The sequence below is a fragment of the Channa argus genome, chromosome 15 (assembly GCF_033026475.1).
Source record: "Channa argus isolate prfri chromosome 15, Channa argus male v1.0, whole genome shotgun sequence".
NCBI lineage: Eukaryota > Metazoa > Chordata > Actinopteri > Anabantiformes > Channidae > Channa > Channa argus.
In genome coordinates, this window is record NC_090211.1 from 21,917,409 (window position 1) to 21,931,888 (window position 14,480).

Consider the following 14,480-nt stretch of genomic DNA (forward strand, 5'->3'; position numbering starts at 1 on the left):
GTTCCAGCTTTGAGGTTTAGACAAAACGCAGCTATCGTCTCACTTTGGACTTATTTTTACTGATTTTTACTAAACAAACAAACGAGTCATTACGTAAATAATCAGTAAATATTTTTACTGTATTACTTGAATTCGTGTGCAAACTGGATAAAGTAGTTTAAAATATCTCCACCTTGAGAAACTACAACACTAAAATGTTGCTTGCACATTAATGCACGAGTGATTACAGACATTTGAGTACTTTTAACACATTAAGAGTATTTTTTTTGACTATAATTCCCATACGTTGACAAGTAAGCTTTTAACTGCGGGACTTTTATTTGACATATTAAACTTTTATAAGATACGTCTGCAGGTCACATTTGTGTCTGTTAACAGTTCGTTTTTTCAAGAAAACAATTTCTAGTCTCTTTCATTTCTTGCATCTCTTGATCTCTTGACATCCAAATGAAAGAAATTCTAAATAAAGTGGGGTTTTCTCTGAGCAGACAGGAAACATGTTTCCAGTGTGAATAATCCTTTGAACACTTGAATTAAGTAAATCAGTAAAGTGTCAGGCTGGTCTCTTTTGCAAAACGCATTCCGAGCAAAGGTCAGTGGCAGGACAGGGATTTTGGGCCTGGTGAGTTGGTTTTGTTTACGTAGTGTCGGGTGAGTGGTGTAATGGATAATGTCAAATCCTCACATCACGTGTGTGATAAACACCAGGTGCATTTTATTGGAATCTGCTCTAAGATGTTAGGAGAAGGTATAAAACACGACACTGAACAATGTTTATCTTTTTTCTTTAATTTATTTATGTACTTATTGTATGTTCCATGTTACCTGTTCATACCTTCACTTACAGGGGGTAAGTGAAGGTATGAACAGGTAACATGGGTTATGTAGCATGTGCAGTAAACATGTCACGGTCATGTCATGTTTACTGCCCCAAACCAAAAAATCTATCTACAATTAGAGTAGACTGTGTTCCACAAACTATTTTTTTTATTTCTAGGGGAGGGTCGATTTAGGGGGCCTGGTGACTCAGTGTTAGAGCATTGGGTTGGGACGAAAAAGGCCGCAGGTTTGAATCCCACCCCACCAAGTGTGGCTGTCCTCAGCCATCAAGGGCGACCGAGCCCAGATAAAAAAACCAAAAACGTGAGGGTTGCAGCAGGAAGAGCATCCAAATCAACCATCAGAACACATTACACCAAAAGCTGTGGATCTGATCGGTCAGTCAATTTACGTAACGTGAGTCGATGCGTCGCAAGGCTCCAAATGAAGCCTGTCCGGTTTCCCCAGGGACAGTAAAAGTCGCACCTGGGACACAAAGATTCACAATTGTTCTGTCCAACCTATGGGACAGGCCGAAAGACAAAAAAAAGACAATAGAACAACAAATAAAGTTCATAAGAGTTTATTTTATTGATAAGAAAAGGTTTTTAAATTTGAATTTAAAAACCCTTTTAAGTCATTTTCTAAATGCGCCCCCCTCTTTTAAGCTGGCCACCCCTCTAAGTTCTAGATTCGCCCCTGATGTTCAGGCCTCAGTAATATTTACTTTATTCATCTGTGGAAGCCACCGTGGACCTTTGCTAAATTAATCATTAGTCGAAGGATTCAGATGAAAACCTTCTTTGACAAACAGATATTTTCTGCTACGCTTTCTGTTTTCACACGTGTAGAAATCTTTTCCCGGTCTTCTGTTTTCAGCTCCACACTTCGACTCGTCTCAGCCTTGAACATTGCACATGACATTCACAGATGTTTGCATCTCTTTTCTTTGGCAAAGAGTCCTCATGAACACGGGGTTTATTTTTCTAAATGCTTATTTAAACTCCAGGTACAATTGTTATTTAGGAAATGAAATTTGAAAGCTGTGGCCGGAGTCAGGTCAGACCACCACTCTGTCAAAATGATCGGTTTTATATTCCAAGAAATAAAAATACATTGGACACACACACACACACACACACACACACACGGCCTTGGATGTTGTTTTTCCAAATCCCAGTGCAGGATAATTTCTAAGAAAGTGTGTGGCTCCACCTTTCACTGTGACGTCTGGAAAAGGGCTTGTTTTCCAAAGAAGAAAAGCACAGCCAAAATAAGGAGGGGTTAACCCCCCCACACACACACACACACACACACCCCCACCCCACCTTACTACACTTTCAGCTATGTGTGCAAACCAAAGCTGTTTGACGGTGATTAATGTTACAGTGATAACGACACACAGTTAGACAAATAAAGAAGTGTGAAATAATGTCCTGAAACTGGCTGAGGAACATCTTCATGTCCTACAGCTGCTCGTTAACGCAGACAGACCCCTGTGGATTAAACCAATGTGAACCAACTTAAGCAAAACACACTAACTCAATTAAACGCGTCTGCATTTGTAATTGATTAAAAAGTCCCATTTGTTGGGGACATTTTAGCACAATGCGGAAAATGATGATGTGAATCGAACGATTAAACAGCTACAACTGTGCGTGTTCCAACCGTCAGCTGAAAGCAATGGGAGGGTTTATCTCAAGAGCTGAAATGGGTAAATTTACTAAATAAAAAGACGGAATATTTAATTGTTCTGTTCCTTTTTCATCCATTGTCAGTTAGTTTGCTGTTGCGACACTTGAATGAAGAGTTTGGCACAGTAATAATTTCTTTTTCAACAGAATTTACAAAATAAAAGGTAAAGTTCTGAGATCAAGTCAAATCAGCCACATCTGTCCAAAAACTGCAACAAGTTTCGATAATAAATAGACCAGTTTATTTATGTACAGCAAATGTTGAACATTAACAGATTTTAAAACCCTGACATTATCCCCCTCCCCCCAAAAACCCAGTAAAGAACAAATATTTACATTTATGGACATTATATTTGCAGAGTTTACCTGCAGAGATTACAAAATGAAGTCATGTGGAGCTTGTTTTGCCCGTGTGTCACTCAGTCCTCATGTCAGGCAAACACGACTTCCACAGCACCAGCACGTGAACCAAACGTGTCACGGAGAAGCTTCCCTCCCTGTCCCGCCTGAAGCTGAAGTCCTGGTCCTGAGGATGTGGATTCGTACGCGCGCTGTAGTACAGAGCATTAGACTCTGCCCCACTGCTCCCACACGCTTCCATCGAAGCTCTTCTGTTTTTTTAGGAATGCAGCGGGGCTCCTGAGAGGGGCACAGCCAGGAGGGTCCACTCCGTCAAACTTCAAGAGGGTCCACCGGCGAGTCTTACTGCGGTTAAACCGGCACATTCACCTGCTGTGCTGCACCCGACACAAACCCAAACAATCAGGGCGTATCAGCTCTTTTTCTGGAAGAACCCGTCTGTGGCTTCAGAGGCACTAAACTGTGTTTTGTTAATGTGTTTCATGATGCGATAAGTTCTGTTGTGTGTGTTTGCAGAATTAGACGTGTGCAGGATTCAGCTTCAGAGTTACAAGTACAGAAACAAAATGATTTGGTGGATGGAAAAAAAAAAAAAAAAAAACGATGTGCAACCTGAGCAAACGTTTTTTTTTTTTCCACTGTAGAGAGCTCGTTCGTGAGTGAGGATATAGTGGTTCAAGATTGTCTGATACTGTCTTCGACCTTCATGTCTTTAGCTGAGTGAGGTAAAAACACGCAAAGGACGTCAGCCGTCTTCTGCAAAGACAGGATTGTCTGCTTCTTCATCCAAGCTCACGACTTGTCTCTGTGAGAGCGGCAAATAAAAAGGCAGTCAGTGCAATTTATGCAGCGGTGTTACTACTATTCAGAAAATAGAATTAGGTTCTGGACCCACCTTTGGGTAGGAGTAACCATCAGGGCTGTGGCTCCCCCAGATGTGCACCTGGTCCTCTGTGGTTTTCTTGTAGACGGGGTTGTCAAAGTGAATGATGTTGGTGTTCTTCAGCCTGTAGTTCCTCCAAAGCAGCAAGCCGCCAACAGCCACCACACAAACAATCGCTGCACCAGAACAAGAGACGACGTAAGATCACACACTGTTCGCATTAGCTTCAATCTTTTTATGCGTAATGAAGGTTTGTGCAGCAAAATACCCAGAGGCAGCACGATGTAGAGAGCCGCTGGGGTGGTGGACACGGTCTTTGGCGAGGCCGGAGCAAATTCACGTGCCACACCTGCAGGAAAATTGAAGACACTTGGTGACCTGAGAGCCGCTCAGCCAACAGAAAAGCCAAAAGCCACCGGCACGGTTGCTAAAGTTACCTGCAGACGAGAGGGGGGCCTCTGCGGTGGTCTGAGGAATTTCAGGCTTCGCTGGCTTCGGTGAGGACGTCTTTGGTTCCGGTGTGGTCGTCCTCACAGGAGGCTGCGTGGTGTAGGGCAGTGGCTCGGCCGCTGTGGTGGAGATCACGATAGGAGCTTTAGTGGTGGTGTGTGGCTCGGGTTTGGGGGTGGTGCTAGGTGGCAGTCGAGGGGAGCTGGCAGGGGGAGCTGGAGCTGAAGGTGTCGGCACAGCTGGGGGAGAACAGAATCAGAGATGGAGGAATGAGAGCTACTAAAAACGTCCATTGTGCTCCTGTCCTTTTCTTCTGGACAGCGTTTTTACTCACCAGCTACACAGGTCCTCATGTCCCCGGCCAGCATCATGTTATCTGGACAGACGCAGGTATATTTGGGGGGGTGTCTCCCAATTTGAGGAGCTGCCAGACACATGAATTCACAGCCGCCGTTGGACACTTGGCACCAGTTCCTGCCTGTAACAAATAAGCAGATAAAAGGGTTTTTTCCAAGCAGAAAGACACAAACTCAACAGTCAAGCAAAAGTTCTCTCACCCGCCAAAGAGAGTATGGACAGTTTTAGGAGACAATGCAGGGGCCTCAACATTTGTTTCTGATCATTCTGAGTCTGTTTGTGGTTATTTCACTTTCATTTGGCCTTTTTTGGGTCTATGTCTGTGAACTTGTTGTGGATAGTTTTGGTTAATTGTTTTTGTGTCGTTACATCAAGTATCATCAGCAAAAACTGGGGTGAGAAAAGTTTGTATCCTCTTATTTTGACAGGGCAAACAGGAAAACAACCGAATCATCAACAGAATATTTAATTCAGCTGGTACAAATGTCCCTTCATCAGAATTTACTTAGTTCATTTTTTATTAATTAACAAAGATTTGCACTAATTTAACTCTTTCTTTTACTAACTTTAACTTATTTAAAGGCTTTGTAAATTTCTTTTCTTATATTTTGTAAATTATTTGTTGTTGCAGTTGCTACCTGCGATTTCACTGGAAGTGGATGGAACCTAAACCTATTGAATTTCTGATGAAGGGAAAAACGAAAATGAATAATTTTACGGCCTTTGCCATCTTAAAATAAGGGGACACACTTGTTTGAAGTATATTTGCTAATCAAACCTTCATCTACTGGTGGGGGTTGTGTTTATTGGTGTCCCATGTCTCGTACCTGCAGGCTGTTTGAGGTTATGGTAAAGAATAATGTCTTCAGGGGACAGTAAGTGCTCCGCCACCGGCCCGATGTCTCCGCCCGTCAGCCTGTTTGCACTGAGGATGGCGTTGTTACTGACGTCTGTCCAGAACACTCGCTCCTAAAAGCCCAAAGCAACAGAACCTTAACATTTAAGAGCCTGAGGACTAATGAGGAAAACTGCTACCAACACAAAGTGATGTCAGCTACAGCAGCAAATTTTCCCGTTACAACAGAATTCATTGTTTGTGGACAGCAGAGGTCTAACAAACTATCTGAAGCAGGCGGCAGACTCCCAGTCTGTGGGGGAGTTGTTGAATGTATTCTTCATTAAGGAAATGACTAAAGTTCTGCTTAAATTGCTTAAAAATCAATATTGATCGATATAAGACAGGTGGTAAATACCTACTTCAAACACAGTGACGCCCAGAGGGTGAGCCAGCCGGTGCTCGTCAGTGATGAGGGTGCGTCGGCCTCCGCCCTGCACGTCGATACTGGAGAGGGTGTGCAGCTTAGAGTCGACCCAGTAGAGCCGCTGGTTCAACAGGTCTGTGCGGAGGAGGGGAGGATGGAGGAGGAGGGAGGGGGGGAGGGGGGGAGGGGGGAGACAACCAGTCAGACCAGAGTGACCACCGGGAAAATTACTTGAAACCAGAGACGTGGACAAGCAAGCTTGACTTTACCAAGTGTGATGCCGTTGGGCCACACAATGCCGTCAGTGACCAGAGCCGTGCGGTCTCCTCCATTAAGACCCCCCTTCTCAATCTTAGCAGGAGTCCCCCAGTCAGTCCAGTAAATGAAGCTGGGAGGTGTAAAAATCCAGTCAGTTAAATCCCTCAGACATTCTGTTCGTTTTAGTCGCGACTGCCACTTTTTAACCAGCATCGGAACGTTAATTCTAAATGAGCTGCTAACAGTTCAAGTTCTGAAGCTTTTAATTTCCTGCAGAATCACCTCAAAACACAGGTCTGTGCTCGTGATTATCAATTATCGAACAGCAGAATTCTGACATTGAGTCTGCTGCTGCCTTTTATGTCACAGATGTTGGTCTGGTGGAAATGATTGTCTCTAATTATGACGTAAGGAAAACAGAGGACTTCGTAAAGATTGGATTATTATTATTATTGAGTTTTAATCAGCTCCATAAGACTCACTTGCTGTGGGGGTCGACCACGATAGCACGAGGTTTTGACAAGTCTTGGTTGAAGAGGGTTTTGCGGCGGCTACCGTCAGCAGTTACTACTGAGATGGTGCCGCGGATGCTGTCCGTCCAGTACAGGTTACCGTGGATCCAGTCGAAGGCGATGCCTTCAGGAGCGTCGATCTCGCTGCCGATCACGACGCTGTGATGAGCCAAGTCTTCAGCCGAGTCCATCTGAGCTCTGGATAGAAAAAGAAGAGCTGCTATCAGGGAAGAATAAAAGAAACAAAGAACGGATTTCAATCAAGACTTTCATTTTTGCTCACCTGTAGATCTTCTTCTGGGACAGGTCTGACCAGTAGAGCTCTTTGGTCGCCATGTTCATGTCCAGGGCCACGACATTCTTCAGACGGGGGATGACTCTTGTGTATTCGCTTTTGTCCAGAGTCATTTTTCTGACCTCGTGATGGTTAGTAAAGAACAGGTAGGCTATTGTTCCTGCAAATCAGAGCGGATGAGATGTTTTTTTTTATTGGAGGGTTTGAGTTTCTCACAAATCAACGCAGAATCTAAAGATTAATCTGGATGAAGCAGCAAGTACAGAAAGCTGCTGTTTATGATCCACGGCAAGTCTCTGTAGCAACACCGATCTTTGTCCTCTTAAAAAAAAGCTGCAGTCTTTTTCAGCTTCACAAACACGTAACTAGAACGTTCAGCTGCTATTTACCAACGGCCTTGCAGGCTTTGGTTGCAGGGTCGACTTGGTAACCGTCTTCACACTCGCATTTGAAAGTGCCAATCTGGTTGATGCAGATCTGGCTGCAGGCGTCCGGGTTGGCACACTCATCGATGTCTGAATGAGTCACACAAAGAGTATTATTAGAGGGAAGTTGTTCACTGTGGCACCAGATGGACTTTAAGACAAAGATGGTTGGCGTTAGGTCAAAGTCAGAAGCTCCAGAGACAAGAATAAAAATGTTTACTTTCCGCAGTCTGAGATCTTTATCTACAGACGGGTTCCTCTCAGTACTCAGATGCTGCTTCTTTCTGCAGCCTCAATGTAACATTTTAAGAAGATTCCTTTAACAGAATCCGCCTAAAGTCATAATTCTTTAGGAACTTTAAGCAAAAACACCTTTTTAAAATATTATCAATTATATCGTGACAATCATCAGTATCTGCTGAAACGATTGGCCTCAGTGTGACGTCGTTACCTTCACAGCGTTTGTTGTTAACCAGCCTGTATCCGACAGGACACAGGCATTCATAGCCAATCCTCAGGTCATTGCAAACATGAGAGCAGCCGCCATTGTTGTACAGGCACTCGTTGGAGCCTGCAACGGGAAGAAGTGGATGAGAACTGAAGCTGCAGACATGCTCATTAAATGCCTACAGTACAAGTTAAGCAGGGGCCGTCTAGACTCACCACATTCCCTAAGAGGCTCGTCCGACCAATCGCTGCAGTCCCGCTGGTTGTCACACACTCTCTCCATGCTGATACACTCTCCGCTGAGGCACTTGAACCTCGCAGGACCCTCGCAATGAGTTACTGTGCACACGACATAGGAAAAGGACTCACATTTCTGAAATTCACGTGGTTGCCAGTGACTAGGGCAGGAGCTGGTGCAGGATTAAAGTCTATAACATGCCCCCCAGGTCCCCTTCCTTTCTAAGCGGAGGGGCTTGGGCCATTTTTGGGACCCTTGATTCAAAAATAAATCAACGTGTCACTTACGATTGACTGGCCTTGTGCCTACTGAACTTAAATCTGCCATTGTAAAACCTAAGCACCGAAAGCCAAACCTTGATCCAGAATGCATTAGAAACTCTCACCCACTTTCAAACCCCCCTATTCTCTCTGAGATACTGAAAAAAAGTTTTGTTTCAACAACTATCTAATGACATTCTCCGTGAAATGGACAAATCTGCATTCAGACCCAGGAACCCAAATGAAACCCCACTCAGTGGTTGATCTTTTAATTAATGTGGATTTTGATTGTGTTTCTGTTTTGTTGTACACAAGAGATCACAGTTTACTTCTGCACCAAGCTGAAGGAAAACTGGGGGCCTCAGGTCTTGCTTTTGCATGGATGAAGTCTTATCTATGTGACGGAGTCCAGTTTTATGCTGATGATATTCAGCTTTATGTCCAAGTAAATCTGGATGATGCTTCTGGCATCATTAGGCTCCAGACATGTTCTCTGAAAATTCGTTGTTAAATCATTTTTTTTGCTGCAGATGTTGAGGTTCGTACCATTGACACAGCCCATCTCATCGCTCATGTCCCTGCAGTCGAACTCATGGTTGCATTGATGGCTCCCATGGATGCAGGTGCCATCACCACACTGGAACTCATCGGGCCTACAGGTGGGATGTGCTGCAGGGATGCAACATGCAGGAATTAGTTTGAGAGTCCAAGAGATGGCGGCTTGGAATGAAAAGACGGGGAGGGGTTTTGTAATGGCTCTTACCGCAGTCGGCTTCGTCTGATCCATCGAGGCAGTCGGCTCCTCCATCACACTTCCAGATGTCAGGGATGCACTCTCTGCTGGCACAGTGAAACTCCAGGGACGAGCACTGACGGGTGGCACCGGGGGGCGGCCCCTTCGTACTACAGGTCTGGGGCCACTCATCCGAGCCATCGTTGCAGTCGCTATCACCGTCACACACCCACAGACGGGGAACACAGACTGTGTTATTGCACTGGAAAGACGTGCTGCTGCAGGTGACAAGGGGGCAGGACTCCTCGTCACTGCCGTCGTCACAGTCGGCCTCGTCGTCGCACACGAAGTAGGACGACACACACTGGCCGCTCCTGCAGCTGAACTCTGTGCTCGTGCACTGCTTTGGCGCTGAGAGAGAAGAGACGTGACATCAGAGCAGGAAGCGAGTGAGAAATGAAGCTGCACATCCTCTGAGGTGTGCGGTAACTCACCACAGCTCACTTCATCGGCTCCATTCTCACAGTCGGCTTTGCCGTCACAGCGCCAGCTGCTCGGTACGCACTGGTTCAGACGGTCTGCACAGCTGAACTCTGACAGTCTGCATGTTTTAGCCGCTGAAATGGAAGTTTAAGCAAATCAATAACGGGGAAGACATAAGAGTACAGGACTGTGAGACTCACAGGTCCAGAGAGACAGGTCAATTAGGGGACACTTCATACTCACAGCAGGTACCAGGAAGTTCATCCGTGCCGTCTCCACAGTCGTCTGTGCCGTCACACACCCACCTGAGTGGGACGCATTTCCCGTTTCCACACTGGAACTGGTTGGATGCACATGTTGTCAGTGCACCTGCAACACAGACATGGAGACACACAGTTCAGCTCACAGGAGGAAACCGCTCAAAAGGACAATGCTAACAGGCAGCATGATGTCCACCGTGTCCGTTATCTTGGCTTAGTAGACACTAAATGACAGCAGAACACGTGATGTGGTAATTATTTTGTGAGATTAATTGGACATGAATATCTGCACCAAACTTAACACTCATCCATCCAATGTTTCCCAAAGTCAACCTGCTGATTCCTGTGGACCTTCGTAAGACATGTTGTGGCCATATTTAAGACACTGAATTCCAGATTAAAGTGGTGGATGGAAAGAGTAAAAACGTTTCTGTGGTCAGTCTCAAGCTGAGAAAAGGCGATTAACGTGCTGCCAAAGCGGGAAAAGGACATGGACATGTCAAAGACATGGACATGTCACCATCTTATTTTGCTGTTTAACACACTGTCCGACTGAGTGAAAATCTTTGATTTATTCACCATCATCATTATTTTGCTCTCAGAAAGATGCTAAAGCGTCACATTGCTGCGACGCTCTGCACAGAAACGGGATTTAAAATGCAGTTTTCATGCACCATCGTCAGTCTTTGCAGATCCTTGAAACACCTCTATAATACGAGTGTGTGATGGTTTAAGAATCACAGTGAATATCTGCATTTCAGGGAATTAACATTTATGGGAGGCATTTTAAGCATTTTGACAAGTTTGTGTCCCGTTAAAAACACAAGATTTATCTCTTTGAGCTTCTGCAGGTTTGGGGAGAAGGTTGTAGTATTTTCGATGACAGAATAATTACACGCTGAAGGAAAAGCCAGTGATTTCTTTATGGCCAATCTCATGAAAGACTCTGTCAAAAAGATCCGCACTGGCTCCCTCAGCCAGGTCTGAGCAAGAAATACAGGAAAAACATGCAGCTACCTTTTCTCCTGGAGTTTCCAAATTTTAGATTCATGGTTTTAAAGGTGAAAAACTGCTGAAAATATAAAGACCTGATGGATTTAAGTCTCTGTAGTGGATCATTGCTCTTGTGGACAAACCCGTTTTACGAAACCTTTATAAGCATCAGTGTTTGTGACAGAAAACAGGATAAAAAGCTTCTAAGGTTAAAAATCAGACACCACCCAAAATATGACAAAAAAAAAGACACTAAACAAACAGAAATGAGCTTAATTTGTAGTTTTCAAATATGAACTATTATGAAAATACTGCAGTTTCTTTCTTTTACATGTTGTGAGTGTAAAGGCCTAAATGAGAAGAAACATCTCGTCCTAAACTGGTTATTTACTCATTGAGCTTAAAGTTCAGACCTCGAATGACAAATGGACCAAAAGTACAAATCAGCTCTGGTTGTTTAATCGATCGTCTGTGATGTGACACAAGAAACTAATTAAAGGAAAAAAAAGTGCACAAGTTTAAAGTAAATACACCCGAAAGTTCGTCTGTGCAAACGTGACACAGAGGGTTTGTGAAGAAAGGGGACGGAGACATTAAACACGACACCACTGTCAGCGACGACCAGTTCCAACACGTTTTGTCATCACTTCCCAGAACCACCAACGGCCTGGGAACAGGTCTGTCAGTGACTCAGGGTAAAAGATGGCTTTTCATTCACCACCACTGTGTACAAGTACTGCAGTTTGTACTCACGTTTCTCTTCTACACTGACCTTTACATCATGTTGGGGAAAAGGGTTCGTGGTGGGTTGTAGTATTCGCTACGGCTTCACGTGAGACCATGTGGGCTTCTCTAAAGACAATGACCTGCTTCATGTTAGCAAACCTGACCCTCAAAGGTTTTTCCCTGTTGGCATTAGAAAGAACAAACTCTTCTATGAACGGCCCAATTCAAATGTGATCTTTTCTTCTTTTCCTATAAAATAATCTAAACTTTATTTTAAAAGGTTCTTTTTTCTGGAAAGGTTCATACTTTTTTACTAAATCGTGCCACTGTTGCATCCACCAGCAGAAATGCAGCAAAGTTTGAGCTGATTTCAACACTTTGTGTCACTTCCTCCACATTAAAACCACAGAGTTGATCCTGGTTTGACAACGTGAACCTGCAAAGTTGCTCCAGTAACAAAACGTCCTGATGGAAAAGTTCAGCGGGAAGCACCTCGGCCCTGCAGCTTGGACTCACGACGCTCCTGCCCTCCGCATCATGTTCCTGTGACCGGTTTTCTACAAGCACGGAACAACAGATGCACCACAAACCGGCTTTTCAGAAACCCCGCTTGGCACCTCTGGTTCGGCATTGGCTGCTGCGCGCTGCGCGTCACCAAACGCGCGGCTCCATTCGATTTAAAAACGCACGTTTCCTGATGAAAAGAGGCTCCCGAGGGTCGCGACGTGGACAAATGTAACGGACTGCGGATGGAAACGTTTTTTTCCGTGTGGGGGAATCGAGACCTGACCTACATTTGGGGAATAGTCGCGCCCTCCCCCCATAACGCGCATCCGGTGCTGTCAGAGGAGTGGGCTCAGCCTGAGCACTCGGTGGGGTTGGGGGGGGACAGACTGTGCTCCACAGCATCACACAGCGAGTCGTTGTTACCCAGAAAGTGTGAGAAAACGCTGAACTTACTTGTTGTGTGGAGCAGGGCGCAGGTGAGAAGCAGCAAAACCCACTGTTCCATGGTCTCTGATGGGACCTGGTCTGTCACGGCACCAGCTGCAGAAAAGGTCGCGGCTCCTGGTGAGGACGGACGCCCGGCACACTGTTTGACAACAGCCATCAGACCTACTTCAATGTGGCCCAGAGGTGGGCGGCGCCCACAGGGGGCCCCAGGATGGAGGAAGGCGGGATCTGGAGTGGTGTGATTTCTGAGGCTCCCAGGCTCAACAAATGGGAGGCGGGTTTCCCTCTGGTTTTAACCCTTTCATACGCCCACACGTGCACATGCAGGATTTGGTTTCAGACGGACCAGTGCAGGACTCACAGGGGCTAAGCGAGAAATATGAGGGGGGGGGGGGGGGGACTTCTCAGAGCCAGAATAACTGCTGGGGCCACAGAGAGACAACAATAATAAGAAAAAATGTGAATGTTCTTCAAAACGGTTTCAATGGTTTTAAAAAAGTTTAAACATTTCAAAAATACATTGGAATTATTTCGAAGTTTAATAAATATTTAAGAATTCGATCTTTTTAGCAAAAATACTTCACAAACATTATTAGAAATCACTTTTGAATATATTAAGAAAACGTTTGATGTATATATATTATGGGCGGAGGGCAAAACCTTATTTTAATACTTTCAATATTTTAAAGACAAAGGTGGAAATATTCTCTCAATAGTTCTAATAACAAACACTTCCTCAAATGTTCCTCAACAATATTATTGAAACCATACAACAAGAATATTCATGTATAAGTATTTGAAGAAACGTGGACTTTTCACCCCAAAACAGTTTTCTGTGGTATTAAGTGAAGATATTACTTTTTCTCATTGTTTTTATTCTTATCATTTCTTCCTTCTCATCAAACAGACAACAACACATTGTTCCTCAAATGTAGTTTCCCTTATAACATGTAAAACTTACATGTTATTCACAAAATATTCAAGTAGGTTTTTGTTCAAGTAGTGTTGTTCCTCCAAGAAAACAAGGTGTCCCCAGTCCACTGGTCTGAAGTCCAGACTTTGTCCCCAGATGTGGCCCGTGTCGGTCTAGAGCTCTGGCATGTGGCCGAGTCGAGCAGACGGTCAGAGTTTCAACACCAGGCAGAGATTCAGATAAATGAGTTAAAAACACTCGTAATGTTCATTTATTGATCAAATATTTAGGAACAGCAGAAACAAGTAACCGCGTGCATGTAATAAGTACTTTAATTACTCCCTAAAACCAAATATACTCAACTAAGACATGATGGGATGTCCGTTTGTTTCAAAATCCAGGTTTTTGAAGTGTTTCAACCTTTGAATTCGTGCACGAACTAAACTGAACAAGACGAGAACAGAAACACGTGGAACAAAGCTGAAGTGAAGTCATCGACAGCATCAAGCTCGACTGGATTGAAATACTTTGTTTTTATCAGTTACTCCGATGTCAGATTGTTGCTCAGAGTACGTTTGGACTTGAAGTACAGGTGTGTGGTACCTCCCAGGTTACTCAACCAGCAAGTAAAACCTTTACTGAAGTAGTAACAGGAGCACAGCTGTTATCTTCACAGCACCACTTCCTGATCTGAGGTTTGTCACCTCTGGTTAAAACATGTGTATAAGGTTCAAAGTCTAAAATACTTGTAGCTCCATGACAGAGTTTACAGTGAGGTTTGTATCTGAGGAGATAAAAGCTCAAACAGCAACCAGCGCTGCAGAAACACACCTAATCCAGATGTTCCTCCTCACATCCAAGGAGGCTTTTACACAAGTACTTTAAGGGGAAATACTGCAACTTCCCCCTGTGACATGAAGGGCTGCACACTCACATTACACACATTCCTCTTCTCTGTAGCTTTTATCACGTGGGACCTTCAGTGTTACTCTGATAAGTGTTGGAGATGCTTGTACGCTGCAGTTACACTTAGCAGATCCGCAGGTGGACGACGCTTCAGGAATGTTCCAGCACCCTCTCGCTTTTAGCACAGTTTTACTTTGTAATGGATGAAGTTTCCACATGAATCCAAACACAATGAGCCAATATTGGAAAGCG

The 14,480-nt window shown here is 44.4% G+C and overlaps 1 protein-coding gene and 1 long non-coding RNA gene across 2 annotated transcripts; both read right to left on the reverse strand.

Annotated features, from left to right (window-relative positions):
- Nucleotides 1-2,732: 2,732 nt before the first annotated feature.
- ldlra (low density lipoprotein receptor a) lies at nt 2,733-13,931 on the reverse strand. Its single transcript, XM_067477662.1, has 19 exons — nt 13,371-13,931; nt 12,416-12,831; nt 9,720-9,845; nt 9,488-9,610; nt 9,024-9,404; nt 8,807-8,929; nt 7,979-8,101; nt 7,767-7,886; nt 7,280-7,405; nt 6,879-7,050; nt 6,566-6,793; nt 6,095-6,213; nt 5,821-5,960; nt 5,391-5,532; nt 4,541-4,684; nt 4,194-4,445; nt 4,025-4,105; nt 3,769-3,932; nt 2,733-3,678 (listed from the first exon to the last, which is right to left on the reverse strand). Exons 2-19 carry the CDS (start codon nt 12,564-12,566, stop codon nt 3,619-3,621), a joined length of 2,775 nt encoding a protein of 924 aa, XP_067333763.1. The 5' UTR covers nt 12,567-12,831; nt 13,371-13,931; the 3' UTR covers nt 2,733-3,618.
- LOC137100057 (uncharacterized) lies at nt 10,910-12,409 on the reverse strand. Its single transcript, XR_010910843.1, has 2 exons — nt 11,762-12,409; nt 10,910-11,635 (listed from the first exon to the last, which is right to left on the reverse strand). It is a non-coding gene; the product is annotated as an uncharacterized lncRNA (long non-coding RNA).
- Nucleotides 13,932-14,480: the final 549 nt, after the last annotated feature.

What these genes read in the sequence shown, in the direction of transcription:
- ldlra (XM_067477662.1), bottom strand. Translation starts at nt 12,566, where the DNA reads ATGGCTGTTGTCAAACAGTGTGCCGGGCGTCCGTCCTCACCAGGAGCC. An exon ending in CGCCCTGCTCCACACAACAA is followed by an intron (nt 9,846 to 12,415) that starts GTAAGTTCAGCG and finishes TCTGTGTTGCAG; the next exon opens with GTGCACTGACAACATGTGCA. An exon ending in GCCCAACGGCATCACACTTG is followed by an intron (nt 5,961 to 6,094) that starts GTAAAGTCAAGC and finishes TCCTCCGCACAG; the next exon opens with ACCTGTTGAACCAGCGGCTC.